This window comes from Sprattus sprattus, assembly GCF_963457725.1.
Source record: "Sprattus sprattus genome assembly, chromosome: 18".
Lineage (NCBI taxonomy): Eukaryota > Metazoa > Chordata > Actinopteri > Clupeiformes > Clupeidae > Sprattus > Sprattus sprattus.
Genome location: NC_137916.1, coordinates 4,435,828 through 4,457,070, shown reverse-complemented (window position 1 = coordinate 4,457,070; position 21,243 = coordinate 4,435,828). Strand labels below are relative to the sequence as shown.

Sequence of the window (21,243 nt, the reverse complement as noted above, 5' to 3'; positions counted from 1 at the left end):
ACACACAGACAGCCAGATGGACAAACACACGCACACACACACACACACACACACACACACACACACACACACACACACACACACACACACACACACACACACAGACACACACACACACACACACACACACACACACACACACACACACACACACACACACACACACACACACACACATAAATAACAACTGGCAGACACACAAACACACACACACACACACACACACACACACATACACACACAGAGAGACACATGGCCTCTGTGATCTCTCACCAGCCCCGTTACACTTGTTTCTAGGAATGGGCTGGTGTTCGTAGTCAGAGTTTTTGCATCTCTTTATTTTATCTTTATTTCAGTCTGTTCCAGACAGTTTTACAAAATTAAACGTCCTGTATGAGTAATTGCATGCTGATAACTTCAGTAAACTAAAGAAAAACAAGACTTGTGGATTCACTTGAAATTCTTCATCTTTATTCTGCAAAGACAAGTGTTAGCAAGCTGTCTAGTCCTGCAAGGTAGCAAACGCAGTAGGAGGACAGCAAAGAGAGAGAGAGGGTGATAGGGCCAGACAGCACTTTTTGTGTGTCCCCCCAGGAATAACTCACTGGAATTTGACCATGTATTGTCCCCGCCTACAACGACATGGGATCTCCGCCCCTGTCCTAGGTGTTGGCTGATGAAAGTGAATGGTGATGAAAGGTGTGTGACATCCATGTGAAGGTGTGACAGGACAGACTGTGTGTCTGAAAGGCCCACAAAGGCCCAGATGGCCACTTCCTCATCAACCACAGGGACTGTGCTTGAACTCCGACAGAATAAACACAACTATCCGTCTTTCACTATAGAGTCTGTTTGCCATCACACAAGCACAGGTTCATGTAGTGAGCAGCCCTCAGCTCGGTTAGGTATGAGCATCTTCAGGCCTAATCCTTTGATGTCTTTGAATAGAGAAACATTCCCAATGTGGAGCCATAAAAAATACCAATCTTAGCTATAAATAGACCTGCAAGACGATCAAAAGTGGAAAAACATCCGTCTGGGAGGCTTAAGCATGTCTGAACTATATGGGTCAGAAGACTTAATTATAATGCGGAAAATACGATGAATCTGAGTCCATGAAATTACAAATCTAATATTACCAAGCAGTATTTGAGCGAGTGGCACAGACATGGACATGGCACACGAGGACTTAAATGGATGGTTCATGAATGAACAGTTTCTCACTTCAGCTCAAATGTTCAACCTAACTGAATATAAGGTGTAAACCAAATGGAGGAAAAGAAATGAGATGGGGAGAGATAAAAGTGAAATGAAGAGGGAGAGAGAGCAAAAGAAAGTAAAAGAGTAAGAGGAAGAACAAGAGTCCCCAAAGGGTTAATGCATGGAGTTATTGAATATAGTCCCTTGAGGGTTAATACATGGAGTCATTGAGTATGGAGTCTTTGAGTATAGTCCCCTGAGGGTTAATACATGGAGTCATTGAGTATAGTATCTAAGGGTTAATACATGGAGTCATTGAGTATGGAGTCATTGAATATAGTCCCCTGAGGGTTAAAACATGGAGTCATTGAGTATGGAGTCATTGAGTATAGTCCCCTGAGGGTTAATACATGGAGTCATTGAGTATGGAGTCATTGAGTATAGTATCTAATGGTTAATACATGGAGTCATTGAGTATGGAGTCATTGAGTATAGTCCCCTAAGGGTTAATGCATGGAGTCATTGAGTAGAGTCATTGGGGTTAATACATGGAGTTACTGTGAATGCACACAATGGAGATATTTTGGTGTGAGAAGATCATAGACAGGTCCTCTGATAAGATGCCATGTGGCCCTCTGGAGTCAACTGTGTAGATCTGATCATTTTGTGTTTTCTGCCGTTCAGACCAGAATGCTTTCATAACTACTGTAGTTTCTGAAGTGACTTCAGTGACTGGAAATTAATTCTACAGTATAATTAATAAAAAAAACGTTTCCATATTCTGGCTCAAGGTTAGGGCTGGACTGGAATATAGCAGTGTTATGTGCCATGATAATATATTCAAATATATATAAATAATATATGCTTCATACCCACTTAACATGGTACAAAGTATTTCACTGTTATGTCATTTTAGATTTAGATTGTTTGTGCACTTGCCATGTTGGACACCAGTAAGTTAAAGTCATACTACACACTCATCTAGTGTCATCAAGTGTGCTTTAGTGTTAATGTCTTTTTAGGTCTTTAGAGTTGGGCCCAGACTCATACTCCAAACTAAAGGGCCACCATCAGCTTGTCTTCTAATATTGAGGCCCCTCACTGGCCAGCTTATTACAGTGCATGAAATGCCCTGTATTGTTATTCCTAGGCTTCTTCTTCTTCTTCTTCTTCTTCTTTTTACCTTTTTCTGCGATTAATTCAGCTCGAACCGCTTAAATTTGTTCAAACTTTGTCGCGTAGGTCTTGTAAAGGACTCTTATGCTATGTATTTTTCACTTTTCTAAACTTTATACTTTTTAAGATATTAAAAAAAAAACTAATATGAATTTTCCCATTGACTTACATTGGGCCATTATGACATCATAATAGGGTCTTTAAACTGGCTTGCACCTGTGCTTCACTGACACTTGCGCCAAATCCAAGGAACCTCTTCTCTCTGTCCCTCTCAATTTAACTGTAACTAGGAACATTAAGACACCTTCCATTCTCTACTTTTTTTCTCTCCATCTCTCCATCTTTCTCTCTAGCCCTCTCAGTCTACTTTCTCTCACACTCAATCTCTCTTCTTCACTCCATTTTTATCTCCTTTTTTCAATATTTTCACTCTCTCTTTATCTCTTCATCAAGAGCCACTCTTGTTCACTCTTCTTTCCTTCTTCCGCTCTTCTTTCCTTTCTTCTTTTCTCTTCCATTTTTCTTTCCTTCTTCCACTCTTCTTGCCTTTCTTTTTTCCTTCACCCACTCTTCTTTCCTAATTCCACTTTTCTTTCCTTTCTGCACTCTTCTTTCCTTTCTTACACTCTTCTTTCCTTCTTTCACTCTTCTTTCCTTTCTTCTGTCCTTCTTTCACTCTTCTTTTCTTCTTTCTTTTCTCCTTTCCTTCTTTCACTCTTCTTTCCTTTCTTCTTTCCTTCTTTCACTCTTCTTTCTTTTCTTCTTTCCTTCTTCCACTCTTCTTTCCTTCCTTCACTCTTCTTTCCTTTCTTCTTTCATTATTTCACTCTTCTTTCTTTTCTTCTTTCCTTCTTCCACTCTTCTTTCCTTTTTTCACTCTTCTTTCTTTTCTTCTTTCCTTCTTCCACTCTTCTCTCCTTTCTTCACTCTTCTTTCCTTTCGTCTTTCCTTCTTCCACTCTTCTTTCCTTTCTTATTTCCTTCTTTCACTCTTCTTTCTTTTCTTCTTCCTTTCTTAACTTTTGCATTTCATGTACTGGTATTTCCTTCAGGAAATGCATTTTCTAGTTTTAATATGTAGTGCACTGGTGCGCTGACCGTAAGTTCTCATGGCAACAAAAACATAAACTCCACACCACATGTGGCTCACGGGAGACATAGAATGTTACATGTAAGAAACATCAATTGTTAGCCACTTCTCAATGAGTTTCAGGAGCCGTGGAGCTGAGGTGCGTACAATGTACTTTCCCCCTAAAAACTCCAAGACTGAAGACTGTGGCTGTTAGATTGTGTTCTGCCAGTGTGTTCTGTGGCTCTGTCAGAGAAGGATGGCTGGCGGGGCCAGAGGCAGAAGCCGGTGTATCTGTCTCCTAAACGATGGCTTGCCTCCTGAGGAGGAAATCTATTTGCATGCTCCTCAGACTCTCTCTGTTTGATTTATCCGCCGGCCGCTTTCTTTGATGTGTCACCAGCGCCAGGTTGCCAGGGCGCATCAGCCGAGAAGGGGAGAGAGGGAGAGAGAAAGTGTATCTCGCGGCAGAAAGGTTATAGGAGTGCACGTTTAACACTGTGACACTGCTTGCACGGAGAGCACGTCTTTCATCACTACCGTGAACACTGATAAAAGTAAACAGCAGTACTGTAAACCTACACAAACATCCATTACTCAGAACCCCCCCCCCCCCCCCCTCCAAACTCACACACACTCTCACACAGACACACACACACACACACACACACACACGTAGGCGTAGGCTGTCTTCTTGTACGCAGTGCAATGTATTAATGATAGAATTGTGGATGAATAAACAAGTGTTTTTCATGAATATTCTCTATACTCTATCCTAAAATACACTTGCCTTATGTTCACTTTACATATAGCCTACAACTACTTACATGTATACAGTATGTGCATTCTATTAGCATATAGACACCTGCAGGGGCTTCATTCCACTGTGTTCAGTTGCCAGAACATGACTTCTTTATTGTATGTACAATACCTAGACTGTGCACACCCCTAGGTGTCCCACCTCTGACCTCCTGGATACACACACACACACACACACACACACACACACACACACACACACACACACACACACTCACCGGCGATCCATATGGTCCCTCTCATGGTTATGATTGCAGACGTCTGACTTCAGATGTTCTCTGAACTGGTGCATTTCCTTCTCACTGACGGTGGCCAGAAAGACACCAGGGGCGGATTTAGTTTGTTATGACTCATTTTGACAAGTAAGATATTTGTGCAATGCTAATACTGAATGGTTGACAGCTACGGAGCATTGCTGATTGCAATTATTCATACACTTCACTTTCATGGAACTGAATTATGAACAAACGACTTGGGATTCATCAGGATTGTTTAAATGAATATCTGCAATTAAGTCTCCAATTCCCATAGTCTCCCCATCAAGGCAGGAGAGTTTCTAAAGAGAATCATTCGTACATGACAGAGACATGAAATGAGATATTGACCCATTGAGATGAATGATAGTATCTGAGATTAAATTATTTAAAGCTCTATTAGTACCTCGAGTCTCAATCCCAGACTTTCTGTATTATCAGAGGATATACCACAGTTCAGCTGTTTTAACCCCTAGGGATTTGAAATAGAATACATCCACCTAATAGGAAATCTCATCCGTTGCATTAGAAACCATTCGATAGGTACATTGAGTTCAGTATTCTTTATACATGAAGTGCATGATATGATGATCAGTGAATGATCAGTAGATCTACATAGCCCAAATGATTAGTCTTCCTCTCAACATTACTTGACACTGAACAATAACAGCGGAACATGCAAGCATGGGCAAACCCATCATTTCTCCATCCACACTCTGTCTGTGCTTGTGTGCGTTTGTGTGTTTACTCTCTATAAGACAGTGTGCAGTGTGTGCAGGGACGTGCACAGGAATTTTGACGGGCAGTTGCTCTGGCCTGAAAAAAGGGCCCCCCCCCCGTGGCAAAAAAAGAAAAAAAATCAGACAGACTGTATGAAGAACTGACAACAACAGGAACTTTATTAATATAAGACATAAAGACCCATCTGCAGTGTATCTTTTCTAACGGCATTCCACCTGGTCATGCTTAGCATATGCGATTCAGAATCATAAAACACGGGACGAGATGTTAAAACGGTCCATTGTGCCAATAGATGGTATGCACTCGCATGAGATTTGCCGTGATGTTGACAGAGTGGCATGGGAAGTGTATTTCTTAAATTGGGTTAAGATGTCAATTTGGGACACATCCTCAGTAGTGTGCCTTCGAATCAGTGGGTGTTTCGGCCTTTACTCACTAAACACCCTCATCAAAGGTGGCCAGCTAAAGGATGATCAAGCCTTAGCTTGTGTACTATGCCCAATTAAGATTTCCCAAGGGACTATGCAAGGCAGGGGGGTCCTCTTCCCTGAGCCAGCCCTACAGCTGACCGCATACCATTATGCCCTCCTGGAGTTGGAGGGATCTGAAATGGGTTCTCAGGTGGGGGTGGGGGGTCATGAAGTTATAGCCCAGCAAGGGTCCTTCCGTTTCACCCAGATCCACTGGCTGCCTCTTTCAGCTGCTTTAGAAACTGCTCTGACGGTCTGCCGCAGAGCCTGTCCATGGATTCCGAGTTCTTTCAGCAACCTGATGGTGGAAGAAGCCACGAATCCTCTGCATCCCACTTCAACTGGCCAGACTTTTGCATTCCAGCCACGCTGAGTTGCGTCTGCTGCCAGTTCTGTGTAACGCAGTTTCTTCCGCTCGTAGGCCTCTTCAACAGAGTTTTCCCATGGGACTGTGAGCTCTATGATGTACACAGTCTTTCGTGAAGGGGACCAGAGTACCATGTCTGGCCTAAGGTTGGTAGAAGCAATCTCATGTGGAAAAATGAGTTGCTGGCCAATATCGACAAGCATCCTCCAGTCCCGGGCCATGGCTAGGTGTCCAGTGTCTGACTTTGTAGGAGGATGCTTGGGCCTTTTCTGTCCCTCCCGGATGAATGTTGTGGTTTTGAAGGGATTGCTTGGAGGTAATGAGTTGTCTGCGCTCCTCTTGGTCTCAAGTGCTGCAGCCAGGCTCTTGAGGACCTGATTGTGCCTCCAGGTGTAGCGGCCTTGTGAGAGGCTGGTCTTGCAACCGGTCATTATATGCCTGAGAGTCGCTGGAGCTGGGCAGAGGGGGCAGGTCGGGTCCTCGCCATACCACTGATGTAGATTTTTTGGTGATGGAAGCACATCATAAACAGCTCTTATGATGAAGCTGATGTTGCTTGCCTCCATTTGCCAAAGCTCACTCCAGTTGATCTTTCTCCTCTCCAGGCCTTCCACCTGGTCATGCTTAGCATATGCGATTCAGTGCTATATGATTTGATATTATTTGATATTACTGCTCTGTACATGAGCTGGATCTGTGGGATTATCCAATCTCAGCAAAAAATCTAAATCTGTTGTCATGGATTGAGCCTCACTCTCCATCTCAATATCTTCCCTGGCAGGCAGTCTGTCCTGACTTTCTGTGTCGTCCCTTTCCCTGTTTTCAAAGTCTGTGCTGATCTCATCTGGGTCTGGGTCTGGCTCTGGCTCTGCCTCTTTGGATGCAGTTGATGCGCTTGGCTCATCATCTGTCCAATCATATATTACTGTTATTAACATTATCTTTACTATTATAATGCCCACTAGAAGCAGTGGTACTTTTGTTCTGCTCAGGCAAGATCTTGGAGAGGATCTCTAAAAGCCTATACTTTTTTAAGATTACAATTATTTAGCATGTGGCTCTTTATCCCTGTACTTTCTAGCATGGTCCTTGTATCTCAAATTTGGTGTTCAGCACTTAGGCCTACCTGTCGAATTTATCTCCTGTTCCGCATTTTCCTCTGGTCTGGAGGCTTGTGGTTGCAATGTAATGTAAATATGATAAATTGCCATTAGTAGGCTAAAAATACGAGTTTTATTAAATCATAAATGAATTAGCCTATGCATTATCATCTTTATCACAATTCAATGTCTCTGTCTCACCTGCTGGTTTGCTTTTTTGTAGCCAAGCCAGGATGTGCTACCCTTTGCTGCTTCTTTAAGCTGCTTCTCTCTCTCCAGAGTCCTGCTCTTTTCAGTAGGCATTCTGCACTCTACACTTAACTAAACCCAAAATAGTGATAGGATTTCGAAATGTAACCATTTTGAATGAAATCATTTATGTGATGCATTATTTCCATCATTTATTCTTATTGTTAAAACGAAATGTTATAAACTGACCATCAGCAGACATGTAGCTTAGTTTTTCTACCAAAACATTAGCATGTGATAACGGGCTGGTTGTATGGTAGGCAAACTAGTCATCTGATTATTTAGGCTATACGTGGCAAACTGAGCCTCGATTAATGAAGGTTCTAATTAATTTCATAAAACATGATGATGATTGTTGGTTTGTTATACATTTCTACAACTTAAAACTCACCTTTTCTGACAACGTCAAAGCAGTTTTTTCATCGACACAGAAGAAAACAACCGTGACCGAAATTGCAGGCTCAGGTGCTGGTCGCGTGCATGCCCCCCTCCCCATTGCCCATAGGCTTATCGATTGGAAGTGAAGAAGGTTACTTTATGACATGTTTCGGGTGGCGATTTTTTAAAACTAGGTCTACATGAAATTCTTGGGCAACTCCCCGTTTGCCCTCCTCGAGTAAAAGTGCCCCAGTACAGTATACAGTACTGTGCAAAAGTTTTAGACAGGTGTGAAAAAATGCTGTAAACTAAGAATGCTTTCAAAAATGGAAGTGTTAACAGTTTATTTTCATCAATTCTTCATAAATTAACAAAATGCAGTGAAGGAACAGAAGAAAATTCTAAATGAAATCAATATTTGGTGTGACCACCCTTTGCCTTCAAAATAGCATCAATTCTTCCAGATACACTTGTGCACAGTTTTTGAAGGAACTCGGCTGGTAAATTGTTCCAAACATCTTGGAGAACTAACCACAGATCTTCTGTGGATGTAGGCTTCCTAAAATTATTCTGTCTCTTCATGTAAACCCAGACAGACTCGATGATGTAGAGATCAGGGCTCTGTGGGGGTCATACCATCACTTGCAGGACTTTCTGTTCTTCTTTAAGCTGAAGATAGTTGTTAATGACATTGGCTGTATGTTTGGGGTTATGTTCCTGCTGCAGAATACATTTAGTGCCAATCATACGCCTCCCTGATGGTATTGCATGATGGATTAGTATCTGCCTGTATTTCTCAGCATTGACGACACCATTCATCCTGACCAAATCTCCAACTCCACTTGCAGAAATGCAGCCCCAAACTGGAAAGGAACCTCAACCATGCTTCACTGTTGCCTGCAGACTCTCATTATTGTACCTCTCTCCAGCCCTTCGGCGAACAAACTGCCTTCTTCTACAGCCAAATATTTCTAATTTTGACTCATCAGTCCAGAGCACCTTCTGCCATGTTTCTGCACCCCAGTTTCTATGTTTACGTGCTTAGTTCAGTCACTTGGCCTTGTTTCCTTGTCGGGGTAGAGCTTTTTGGCTGCAACTCTTCCATGAAGACCACTTCTGGCCAGACTTCCCCGGACAGTAAATGTCTGTACCTGGGTACCACTGGTTTCTGCCAGTTCTGAGCTGATGCCACTGCTTGAAATCTTCCGATTTCGAAGGTAAATAAGCTTGATGTGTTTTTCATCAGTTGCATTAAGTTTCCTTGGCTGACCACTGCGTCTACGATCCTCAACGTCTTCTTCAAAAGAGCTTGAACTGTACATTTTTAAACCCCTGTCTGCTTTGAAATCTTTGTCTGGGAGAGACCCTGCTGATGCAGTATAACTACGTTGTGTCTTGTTGCTGTGCTCAGTCTTACCATGTAAATGGATAAAAAATAAACATTTATTGTTTACATTTTTCAAAGCATTCTTAGTTCATAGCATTTTTTCACACCTGCCTAAAACTTTTGCACAGTACTGTATATTATTTATTTATTTATTTTTTTCTCTGAGGGGCACTTTTACTCGAGGAGGGCAAACGGGCAGTTGCCCAAGCAACCTTAGCACACTCCTGTGCACGTCCCTGAGTGTGTGTGTGCAGAGGAAGTGATGCGAGGTGTTGAGGGGTGAGCTCAGACGGCACCTGTGAGTGAACTGCAGCCATGTTTGTGTGTTTACTCTATAAGACAGCGTGCAGTGTGTGTGTGCAGAGGAAGAGATGTTTGTGTGTTTACTCTCTATAAGACAGTGCAGTGTGTGTGTGCAGAGGAAGTGATGTTTGTGTGTTTACTCTCTATAAGACAGCGTGCAGTGTGTGTGTGCAGAGGAAGAGATGTTTGTGTGTTTACTCTCTATAAGACAGTGCAGTGTGTGTGTGCAGAGGAAGTGATGTTTGTGTGTTTACTCTCTATAAGACAGCGTGCAGTGTGTGTGTGCAGAGGAAGTGATGTTTGTGTGTTTACTCTCTATAAAACAGCGTGCAGTGTGTGTGTGCAGAGGAAGTGATGCGAGGTGTTGAGGGGTGAGCTCAGACGGCACCTGTGACTGAACTGCAGCCAGGTCGCTGGCTGCTTAATTGGCTGTCTGGGGGAAGCCCGTCTGTAGCCTGACCAGGGCCCGGGGCTCTGGGTTCAGGTCCCCCCATTGCCAGCCTCCCTCCTCTCCCCTGAGGCCATGTGGGTGAAACCCTGCCTGGTGATTACCCCCAGAGCTTTTCACACGCCGTCACTGTAAACACCACCACGCAAGACAGACAGACAGACAGAGAGAGAGAGAGATAGAGAGGGAGAGAGAGAGAGAGGAAGGATGGAGGGAGAGAGAGAGAGGGACTGAGATTGAGAGACAGAGAGAGAGAGAGAGAGAGAGCGAGAAGGGAGGAAATGTTGTTCCTCTCACTCCTCCTCTCCTGTCTCAGATGTTCCTCTCACTCCTCCTCTCCTGTCTCAGTTGTTCCCCTCACTCCTCCTCTCCTGTCTCAGTTGTTCCTCTCACTCCTCCTCTCCTGTCTCAGTTGTTCCTCTCACTCCTCCTCTCCTGTCTCAGTTGTTCCTCTCACTCCTCCTCTCCCCTGTCTCAGTTGTTCCTCTCACTCCTCCTCTCCTGTCTCAGTTGTTCCTCTCACTCCTCCTCTCCTTTCTCAGTTGTTCCCCTCACTCCTCCTCTCCCCTGTCTCAGTTGTTCCTCTCACTCCTCCTCTCCTGTCTCAGTTGTTCCTCTCACTCCTCCTCTCCTTTCTCAGTTGTTCCTCTCACTCCTCCTCTCTCCTGTCTCAGTTGTTCCTCTCACTCCTCCTCTTCTGTCTCAGTTGTTCCCCTCACTCCTCCTCTCTCCTGTCTCAGTTGTTCCTCTCACTCCTCCTCTCCTTTCTCAGTTGTTCCTCTCACTCCTCCTCTCCTGTCTCAGTTGTTCCTCTCACTCCTCCTCTCCCCTGTCTCACTTCTTCTTCTGAACCTTTTTATGCCGCCTCGGCAGCTCTGCATCCAGACCCATCACCATAGCAACCCCGCTGTCATTAAGGATGATGTTTGTCGTACATACACAAACCTAGGCAACCAGGCATGTTTACAGAGTCTGTGTGTGTGTCTGTGTGTGTGTGTGTGTGTGTGTGTGTGTGTGTGTGTGTTAGTCAGGGCTTCCGCTTATGTAGATCATGCTATGTCTATTTTTGCCCCACTGAAAGGCTGTTGAAGTATGGGGGAAGCACATTCAGCACGAGCATATTGAACAGAGCAGGCATGTTGCCAGTCATGCAGGAGGAGAAGGTGTCCTCAGAGGAGCAGGCATGTTGCAGGAGGAGAAGGAAGTGTCCTCACAGGAGCAGGCATGTTGTAGGAGGAGGAGAAGGAGGAGGTGTCCTCAGAGGAGAAGGCATGTAACAGGAGGAGAAGGAGGAGGAGGAGGTGTCCTCAGAGGAGCAGGCATGTTGCAGGAGGAGGAGAAGGAGGAGCTGTCCTCAGAGGAGCAGGCATGTTGTAGGAGGAGGAGAAGGAGGAGGTGTCCTCAGAGGAGCAGGCATGTTGCAGGAGGAGGAGGAGGAGGTGTCCTCAGAGGAGCAGGCATGTTGCAGGAGAAGGAGGAGGAGGAGGTGTCCTCAGAGGAGCAGGCATGTTGCAGGAGGAGGAGGAGGTGTCCTCAGAGGAGCAGGCATGTTGCAGGAGGAGGAGGAGGAGGAGGAGGTGTCCTCAGAGGAGAAGGCATGTAACAGGAGGAGGAGGAGGTGTCCTTAGAGGAGCAGGCATGTTGCAGGAGGAGGAGAAGGAGGAGCTGTCCTCAGAGGAGCAGGCATGTTGCAGGAGGAGGAGGTGTCCTCAGAGGAGCAGGCATGTTGCAGGAGGAGGAGGAGGTGTCCTCAGAGGAGCAGGCATGTTGCAGGAGGAGGAGGAGGTGTCCTCAGAGGAGCAGGCATGTTGCAGGAGGAGGAGGAGGTGTCCTCAGAGGAGCAGGCATGTTGCCAGTCATGCAGGAGGTGTCCTCAGAGGCTACGTTCCTACTGTCTCAAGTGGAAGGAGATTCACACCGGCATCACCATAGCGATGATGAGCTGCAGGCAATCAAGAGCACAATGAGCCCGGCTTGGGAAGGCCCTATAACCGAGATGGAGCTGGCACCTTTCCTTCTCTTGTTTTTGGGGACGGCGGTCCCTGCCCATTGGAGCTTGTCTCTCTATGACACATGGAGCAGTATGACGCATGCTGTGCCAGTGGGGTTAATAACCCTGTTTCCTACTCCCAGTGTTGTACATACTTCCATAATAGAACAGCAATTACTGGACAAATGCACACACAAATGGGAAGAAAATGTGCTCCCAACTGCTCCATTGTCTTTGGTGCAGGCCTCCGTAGATCCAGGTGTTCCATTCAGAGATCACCTAATGAAGCCCACTCATTGGGGATATGGAAATGTTAACGTGAAGTATTTCATGAGGAAGCACGCACGCAGCCACCATGGTGTTTGACAATAAGCTGACTAGCATTTTTCCTAAGTGCCGCAGCCTCCCTGCTGCCTCCCTGGGTGACGACAAAGGAGGAGCACTGGGCCCCAATCCCTTTGGAAAGTCAACTGGGTTAGGCTGTGAGTCACAGCTCACTACCCGCTGTGACTGATTAACATAAGGACCAGGAAGTTGTCAATAGATGACTATGTGATGAGAAGTTCCCCTGTTGGCCTTTGCCAGTGCTGTCGCAGTGGCACGAGACACTGCAGTCACAGTTGTGTTTCTCTCTCTCTCTCTCTCTCTCTCTCTCTCTCTCTCTCTCTCTCTCTCTCTCTCTTTCTCTCTCTCTCTCTCTCTCTCTGCCCTCATCTGCCCCCGCTGTCTGCATGATGTACCCTATGAAGCGGGTAAAAGTGTCCTTCCATATAGCTCAGAAACATATATGTAGGGACAGTGTTTGGGTTTTAAAGAGATATTTGTCAGTGTGAATTTGTCAAACAGATTGTAGCCCTTAGGTTAAAAATAGCAAAGCATGGGGGAGTCTGGCTGTGTTAAGGATCATGCAAATCAGCGTGAACACACACACACACACACACACACACACACACACACACACACACACCCAGCACATTTTCATCCAGATTGGGAGCTAGCGCTTGATTTAAACCCTCAATTTGAACCGTGGCATAGACATGTCATTGCAGATGCTCCATGCCAAGTCATCATGACAGTTTGTGGCCAATTACACACAACAGTGTCTGATTACCATTATCAGTCATTGTGATTGTGACAGCATCTTTGCATGGGATATGATATTTACTAACAAATGTCACTGTTGTATCACTGGACATGATTGATCTCAAACACTACACCTTGTGCCTGGATGTGGTATGTTTATGATGTAATGTTTGCTTAATGAGAGAGGGTTTACATTTCCATATCCATTATCAGAACAGCAGATGTAGACCATGATGAGCAGACAGCATCTTATGTTGTATCTGAGTTCATATGGGTCACAAGTTGAAGTGCCAGAAAATTCTCTACGTGAATTACACTTGCACCTCACATCTGAAGAGGAAAACAATATTTTACCGTAGCCAGGATATTTTGGCAGTGAATTTTATAGATAAAATCATTCCTGTCATCGGTAAATCGGCTGTTATAAAGAAAACAATCTGTTTAGAACTCATGTCCTTGAGCTGGAGTTTGTGATTGGTCTCCTTGCGAGGCTGTGGCGCTCGTTTGTGAATCTTTTTTTGGCATCTCTTTCATTTTCAAGAGCTAGGAAATGAGCCTCACTTTCATTTCCCAGCAATCTCTAAACCAATACTGCATCTCTCCCTATGCCATGAGATGTTTCCAACACAGCACAGCCATTTCCTTCCAAAAAAAAGAAACCCAGGGTTAGAAAAAACCCTGAAACACACCAGAGTTCACACTTCCTCCGTCCCCCCCCCCCTTGCCTTGGTGAATAATAACGGCCATCCTTAGCGCTGCCTGATTGAAAACGCACGCTGCTTGTCGTGCTGTGGTTTTGGGCAGACAGGTGGCGGGCGAGTGGGGTGTCTGAGTCGCTCACTTCCGCACACTCACACACACACACACGCACACACACACACACACACACACACACACACACACACACACACACACACACACACACACACACCCAGCACATTTTCTATTTCTGGACCCTGCTGCAGGAGGGCCCACTCTCAGCCTGCGTGTTTATTAAATATATTTGTATAAATCTAGTGGGTGGGGTTGGAGTGTCCTTCAGAGCGGTGTGGAGCTTTCCTCCACAACAAAGGACCCACCTTACCTCACCTCACCTCACTCTCCCCCAGACATTGTCTCCGTGCCCCCGAGTCTCACATCTCACAGCCAAACCCATTTTTCATGGTGTTAAATCTGAAAATGTAATCACTGTTATAGAAGCTAATTACAAGAGACAGATTCATTTGAGACATTCTTGCACACAATGACCTTGGTATTTTTCTGTCATGACCTTGATATTGCTCTGTATACCAGGGGAGCAACAGGGAATTGCAATTTGCCACACATTTTAAAACACCACAACACATGCAAACACTCACACACATAAACAGGGGCAAACACATTTATTAGGGCCTGAGCTGCTGTAGGCAGCGAAGACCTATTGGTATTCTAAGGTTTATTATTATTATTTTTTATTATTATTCTATTTCAAAAACAAACTGAATGAGTGACCTCTGACCTCGACCCAGTTGGCCCCCAGGAGCCCCCGACACCCAGAAGATGCTTAGCCCAGGTGCTCATCTCCCACTGACTCTCTTCTCCGCCCACCCTCCACTCAGCACAAGAAAACTCTCCCCCAATCCACAGTTCCTCTCTAGGGAGAGGGAGAGGGGCTGGAGGGACAGGGAAAAGGAGGAGAGGGGGGAGGGAGAGGGGCTGGAGGAAGAGGGAGAAGGAGGAGAGGGGGGGAGGAAGAGGGGATGGAGGGAGAAGAAGGAGGAGAGGGGGGGAGGAAGAGGGGATGGAGGGAGAGGGAGAAGGAGGAGAGGGGGAGGGAGAGGGGCTGGAGGGAGAGAGAGAAGAAGGAGAGCGGGGGAGGAAGAGGGGCTGGAGGGAGAAGAAGGAGAGGGGAGGAAGAGGGGATGGAGGGAGAGGGAGAAGGAGGAGAGGGGGAGGAAGAGGGGATGGAGGGAGAGGGAGAAGGAGGAGAGGGGAGGAAGAGGGGATGGAGGGAGAGGGAGAAGGAGGAGAGGGGGAGGAATAGGGGTTGGAGGGAGAAGAAGGAGAGGGGGGAGGAAGAGGGGATGGAGGGAGAGGGTGAAGGAGGAGAGGGGCTGGAGGGAGAAGAAGGAGAGGGGGAAGAAGAGGGGATAGAGGGAGAGGGAGAAGGAGGAGAGGGGGGAGGAAGAGGGAGAAGAAGGAGAGGGGGAAGGAGGGGGTGCTTCATCTTCTCTCAGGCAGTACTGACTCACTTGCTCGCTCACTCACTCACTCTCTGCCATACCCTGAAACATACTCCCTTCACTCCATCACACAACAAGCCTAAACATGGGCATGATGATACAGAGAGTAGAGGGAGAGAGAAAGACAATGAAAGAATGAAAGCTGCTGCTGGCCATTTAGATGCCCCAAGAAATATAAATAAATTAAAATAAACATTATGATTATAGTTATAAATGTGAATCACTTAGGATAATTAAGATGTAAATAAAAACACAAACCAAATGACACAAATTTAAAAAAAAAAAACTAAAATGAATGAATACAGTCGCTATTTTCATTCATAAATTGTTGGGAGTTTGGATCAGGAACTTCTTTGTCATATATATAATACTTCATGGACACAGTGATATTGTAAATGTGAAATTAGGTTTATTTGATAAACAGAAAATATGCCATATGCATCATAACAGCATAAGACAGGTGCATACATTTGGGCACCGCAACAGAAAAATCACATTTATATTTACTAGAGTTTCCTTTTGCAAAAATAACTGCCTCCCAACACTTTTTATAGCCTCTGATGAGTGTCTGGATTCTGGATGAAGGTATTTTGGACCATTCTTCCTTTCAATACATCTCCAGTTCAGTAAGGTTTGATGGGTGCCTAGCGTGGACAGCCCACTTCAAGTAATCCCATAGAATTTCAATTATATTCAAGTCTGGGGACTTGGATGGCCATTCCAGAACAATGTAGTTGTTCCTCTGCATAAATGCCTTAGTGGATTTTGAGCAATGTTTCAGGGTGTTGTCCTGCTGGAACATCCAATTCTGCCGTAGCTTTGTTACAGATTCTTGAACATCTTATTTTCAACAATTTGCTGGTACTGAGTTGAATCCATGCAACACTCAACTTTAACTAGATTCCCAGTTCCTGCACTAGCCACACAACCCCACAGCATGATACACCCCCCACCAAATGTTACTGTGGGCAACAAGTGTTTTTTCTAGGAATGCTGTGTTCTTTTGCCTCCACGCGCAACGCCTCTTGTTGTGACTTTTGTCTCATCAGTCCACAGCACTTTGTTCCAAAATGAGCCTGGCTTGTTCAAATGTAGTTTGGCAAACCTCAAGCGAGCCAGTTTGTGGCCTGTTTGCAGAAAAGGCTTCTTCCGCATCACTCTCCCATGCAGCTGTTCTCTGTGCAATGTACGCTGAATGGTTGAGCAATGCACAGTGACACCATCTGCAGCAAGATGACCTTGCAGGTCTTTGGAGGTGGTCTGAGGGTTGTCCTTGACCATTCCTACCATTCTTCACCTTTGCCTCTATGTTATTTCTATTTGCCTGCCACTTTTTGCCTTAAGAAGAACTGTGCCTGTTGCCTTCCATTTCTTAATAATATTCCTCACAGTGGAAACTGATAGCTGAAACCTCCCAGATAACTTTTTGTAGCCCTCCCCTAAACCATACTTCTGAACAATGTTTGTTTTCAGATCATTTGATAGCTGTTTTGATGCCCCCATGTTGCCACTGTTCAGAGGAGAATCAAAGAGAAGCACAATTTGCAATTGGCTACCTTGAATACCTTTTCTAATGATTGGATGCACCTTTCTATGGAATCGAAGGCTTAACGAGTTTATCAGACTAATGATGTGTTGCAGTTAATCAGCATTGAGTAGGTACAGGTATTCAAATCAACATAATTATTAGGGTGCCCAAACCTTTGCACTGCCTATTTTTCACATTTGATTTTATTTCACACAACTAAATACTGTTACACTAAATATCTTTGTCTCAAAAACACGCCAGCACTCAGTGTTAACTAGAAAATGAATAGTATACCACTACGACCTTTTTAGATGAAGACAGAGTAAATTATCATACAGCCCCAGAGGGGTGCCTAAACTTTTGCATACGTATATGAGGCCTTTACCTTACAGGCTATACAGACATTCTCTTCTTCATTCAGTTGAAATAGCAAATAGCATATATTGCCAATCCTTAGATTCTTTTTGTTTACCTTGTATCCTTTTTTTAATATTCAGATAAAAAGAATGTTGCCAACTTGATGTGGTTTGAAGACTTATTGATAAATGTTGTATTGTAACTTTAAGATATTTGGTTTAGACTACGGTCTCATATTTTGACCTTTAAACCAAGATGATCAATGGGAGGACTGTTTTTGCTGTGTATGGATGGGACTTGAAGTGATGTGAACCTAATAGGCTACTACAAAAGCATATCCATTAAATATTACACTAAATGAAATGGAGCCGTGTCTTTGTTGAGTTTAGGAGTGCTACAGGTCACATATCAGATGAAATCAGCAGAAGCAATGAGAGAGAATAAAAAAAGAGACAGAGAGGCAGCAGGAAACAATAGGAGGCAGCGGTAGTAAGAGAGAGAGAGAGAGAATAATAAAGAGACAGAGAGGCAGCAGGAAACAATAGGAGGCAGCGGTAGTAAGAGAGAGAGAGAGAGAGAATAATAAAGAGACAGAGAGGCAGCAGGAAACAATAGGAGGCAGTGGTAGTAAGAGAGAGAGAGAGAGAGAGAGAGAGAGGCATTGGTAGTAATAGAGAGAGAGAGAGAGAGAATAAAGAAAGAGACAGAAGCAGTAGGAAATAATAGGAGGCAGCGGTAGTAAGAGATAGAGAGAGGCAGAGGCTGTGGGAAACAATAGGAGGCAGCAGGAGTAAGAGAGAGAGAGAGAGAGAGGCAGAGGCTGTGGGAAACAATAGGAGAGAGAGGGAGAGAGAGACAAAGAGATGTAGAGAGAGAAATAGAGAGGGAAACATTCATCAGTGCTGTGCTCCTGTGCTCTTCTCTATTCTCTCTACTCTGCTCTGCCAAGGCTTAAAGGGAAGCCAGTGGCTGCTGCTGCTTCAAATGGCAGCGCTCCAATTAGAGCCTGGTGGAGGGAGGGACCCCTGGGACGAGTCAGCCCCTGTGCCAGGGGTCCAGATCAGGGTCCTGCCTGCGTCTGGGTTTGGGTCGGTGCTGTTTACCTTCCCCAGCGCCTGTTTGCTTGCGCACGCAGAGGGGGCCCATAGCCGTTGTGTTTGCATGGTAACCCTTTATGATTAGAACCACATAAATGTAATGTCCGCCTGTTTGCAAGACAAGTTTCCCCCATAATTCTGTGTCTAAGACTGTGTCAACTTAGCCTGGATACCAGCCTGAACTCCGCCCACAACATTTTTGGTCTGGGAGATTCAGTCTGGCTTTGAGGTAGTTGGGAGAGATTCAAGTTCTCGAAAAAGTCGAAAAAGCTATCTGACCACCAATCAAATTGTAAGGGCGGGCTTTATACGATGATGGACAGATAATCAACCAACGCTTGAGTTGAATTAACCGGTAGATTCAAACTCCGACCAAGATGGCCGCGTCTCGGGTGCTTAGTGGGGAATATTTTATGTGAATTAAGCTATCTACACGACTTTTTAATGTCTACATTGACTCGTTTAGTTGTGCATGTGCAACACGAATGTTGCAGAATATTGTTTGTCTTTACTAAAGCTCTCTAGACCATTATTGTTAGGTCATTGCTAACGCGTACACCAAAAACTCATTGAAACAAACTGTAGCTTCTAGCCTTGCTGCTAATTAAGTAACGTGAGCAGGCATATCTCAACAGATATTGACAGCGTATTCATTTTGAAAGAGGACCAGAGAAACGCGATCAAGGCATTTGTCGATTGAAAAGATGTTTTTGCCGTGCTTCCAACGGGATCAGGTAAAAGTTTAATCTATCAGATGGTAATACTACGTTGCTCTGATTGGTTCTAGGTATCCAATTCAGCGAAGAGGCATTTTCTTTCCTGGTTCGTTGAAACACGCCCCATAATCACAGCCCAATGGTTCAGTATCAGACTCGTATTCTGACTAGAATTGGGGGGGGGGGGGATACAGGAGGCAGGAGTAAAGCAAAAGTAAGGTTTACTATTTAAAGGAAGATTCATAAAAAACAGTAAGGCAAGGCAATCCACATCAAGGCAGGTCAGTAACCCACAGTACAGGTAGGCAGGTCAGTTACCATGACTACAGATAGTCAGGTCAGTAGGTCAGTAACCCACAGTACAGATAGGTAGGTCAGTAGGTCAGTAACCCACAGTACAGATAGGCAGGTCAGTAACCCACAGGACAGAGAGGGCAGGTCAATTAACCCACAGGACAGATAGGCAGTTCAGTAGGTCAGTAACCCACAGGACAGATAGGCAGGTCAGTAGGTCAGTAACCCACAGGACAGATAGGCAGGTCAGTAGGTCAGTAACCCACAGGACAGATAGGCAGGTCAGTAACCCTCAGAACAGATAGGCAGGTCAGCTACCCACAGTACTGGTAGGCAGGTCAGTTACCATGACTACAGATAGGCAGGTCAGTAACCCTCAGAACAGATAGGCAGGTCAGTAACCCTCAGAACAGATAGGCAGGTCAGTAACCCTCAGGACAGATAGGCAGGTCATGCAAACAGGAAATAGCAAAACATGCAAACAGGCAGAAGCTTGGACAAAGCTTCGTGGGCAGAAGAAACTGAGAACACATGAGCTAAACGAGACGAGCGATCTGACAGTGAACCCAAAACAAACCAGAGTAGAAGGACACAGACCAATAACACACGAGGACAAAAACAATGGTAAACAAGTCAGCACAAGAAACACATGGAACATCGTGAGAGTTTTTCATGCTCTTTCGCTTTTCATTGTACAAGCAGATGCTGTTAGTGCCTAGTTCTCACAAGATGCTGTCATTTATTCATGTCCTTTAATGTCTTTTGGGAGAGATGCTGTAAGCGTTTTCTCTTTTTCTCTCTCTCGTATCCCATGCTCCAGGACCCCAGAAGCAAGCACAAGTTTAAGATCCACTCGTACGGCAGCCCCACGTTCTGCGACCACTGCGGCTCGCTGCTCTACGGCCTCATCCACCAGGGCATGAAATGTGACAGTGAGTCCTGCGCCTCCTCCTCCTCCTCCTCCTCCTCCTCCTCCTGCTCCTCCTGCTCCTCCTCCTCCTCTCCTCCTCTTCCTGCTCCTCCTCCTTCTCTCCTCCCTATCTCTATCCCTCCTCTCCCTCCTCCCCCTCCTCCCATCCTCAGCATTGGCGACTGGCCATTTTGTGCTGGCTTTTTTAGTTTGTTAAGTGATGATGACTGTGTTTCTCTCTCCCGTTTGCTCCTATCCTCATAGTGAAGGGTCTGAGTAACTCTCTCACTCTCTCTCCACCTCTCTTTCCCCTGTCTCTTCCTTCTCTCTTCCTGCCTCCTCACCCCCCCCCCCCGTGTCACTCCCTGCCGTGCCCCATCCATCTCTCCGTCTCTGATGGCAAATATTATCACAGATTTTAATGAGAGCAGATTGAAATAAATTGATGTGGGGATGGCACCAAATCTGTAATTACATCCTCACAATCTGCAAACCTGCTCTGCCTCCCCACAGAGAGGGCTTTGGGTGGGGGTGGGGTGGGGAGGTGGGGGCACGGAGATACACAGCAGCCCCAGCTCTTCATGCCTGTCTCCTTTTTAAATACCCAAAGCAGACAAACACACACACACACACACACACACACGCATGCGCACACACACACTCACACACACACACACACACACACACACACACACACACACACACACACACACACACACACACACACACACACACACACACACACACACACACACACACTCGCACGCACGCACAAACACACACAGTACATCAAACAGCTACATGCTCATCTTCACTGATATGCACACAGTGTGGGTATAATGTACTTAAGCACACTGTCATCTTTCTCAGAGAAATACAATTAGGGTAAAGAAACTCTCCTACCTGTCCTTGCCACAGCACAGTTAAACCTGCTTGTCTTTATGAGTAAATGAAATGTGTATTGATGAATTGCTATACTTCTTTTGACCTCTTAACATATTCTTCTATTTCCCATCTAACTGTGAGAAACTGACCTCGTGGCTCTTGTTCCCTGTCCCTGTCAGCGTGTGACATGAACGTGCACAA

General features: G+C 45.2%; 1 protein-coding gene across 2 annotated transcripts in view; it reads left to right on the top strand.

Moving 5' to 3' along the window:
• Positions 1-21,243, top strand: part of prkcab (protein kinase C, alpha, b) — a gene marked incomplete at both ends in the record, with an annotated part of 156,448 nt that overhangs the window by 92,773 nt on the left and 42,432 nt on the right. For both annotated transcript variants that reach the window (XM_080856437.1, XM_080856436.1), the window contains 2 exons: positions 20,068-20,179; positions 21,222-21,243. The exon at positions 21,222-21,243 is cut by the window's right edge and continues 107 nt beyond it. In XM_080856437.1, the coding sequence (XP_080712563.1) occupies positions 20,068-20,179; positions 21,222-21,243 (134 nt within the window). The remainder of the gene's footprint in view (positions 1-20,067; positions 20,180-21,221) is intronic.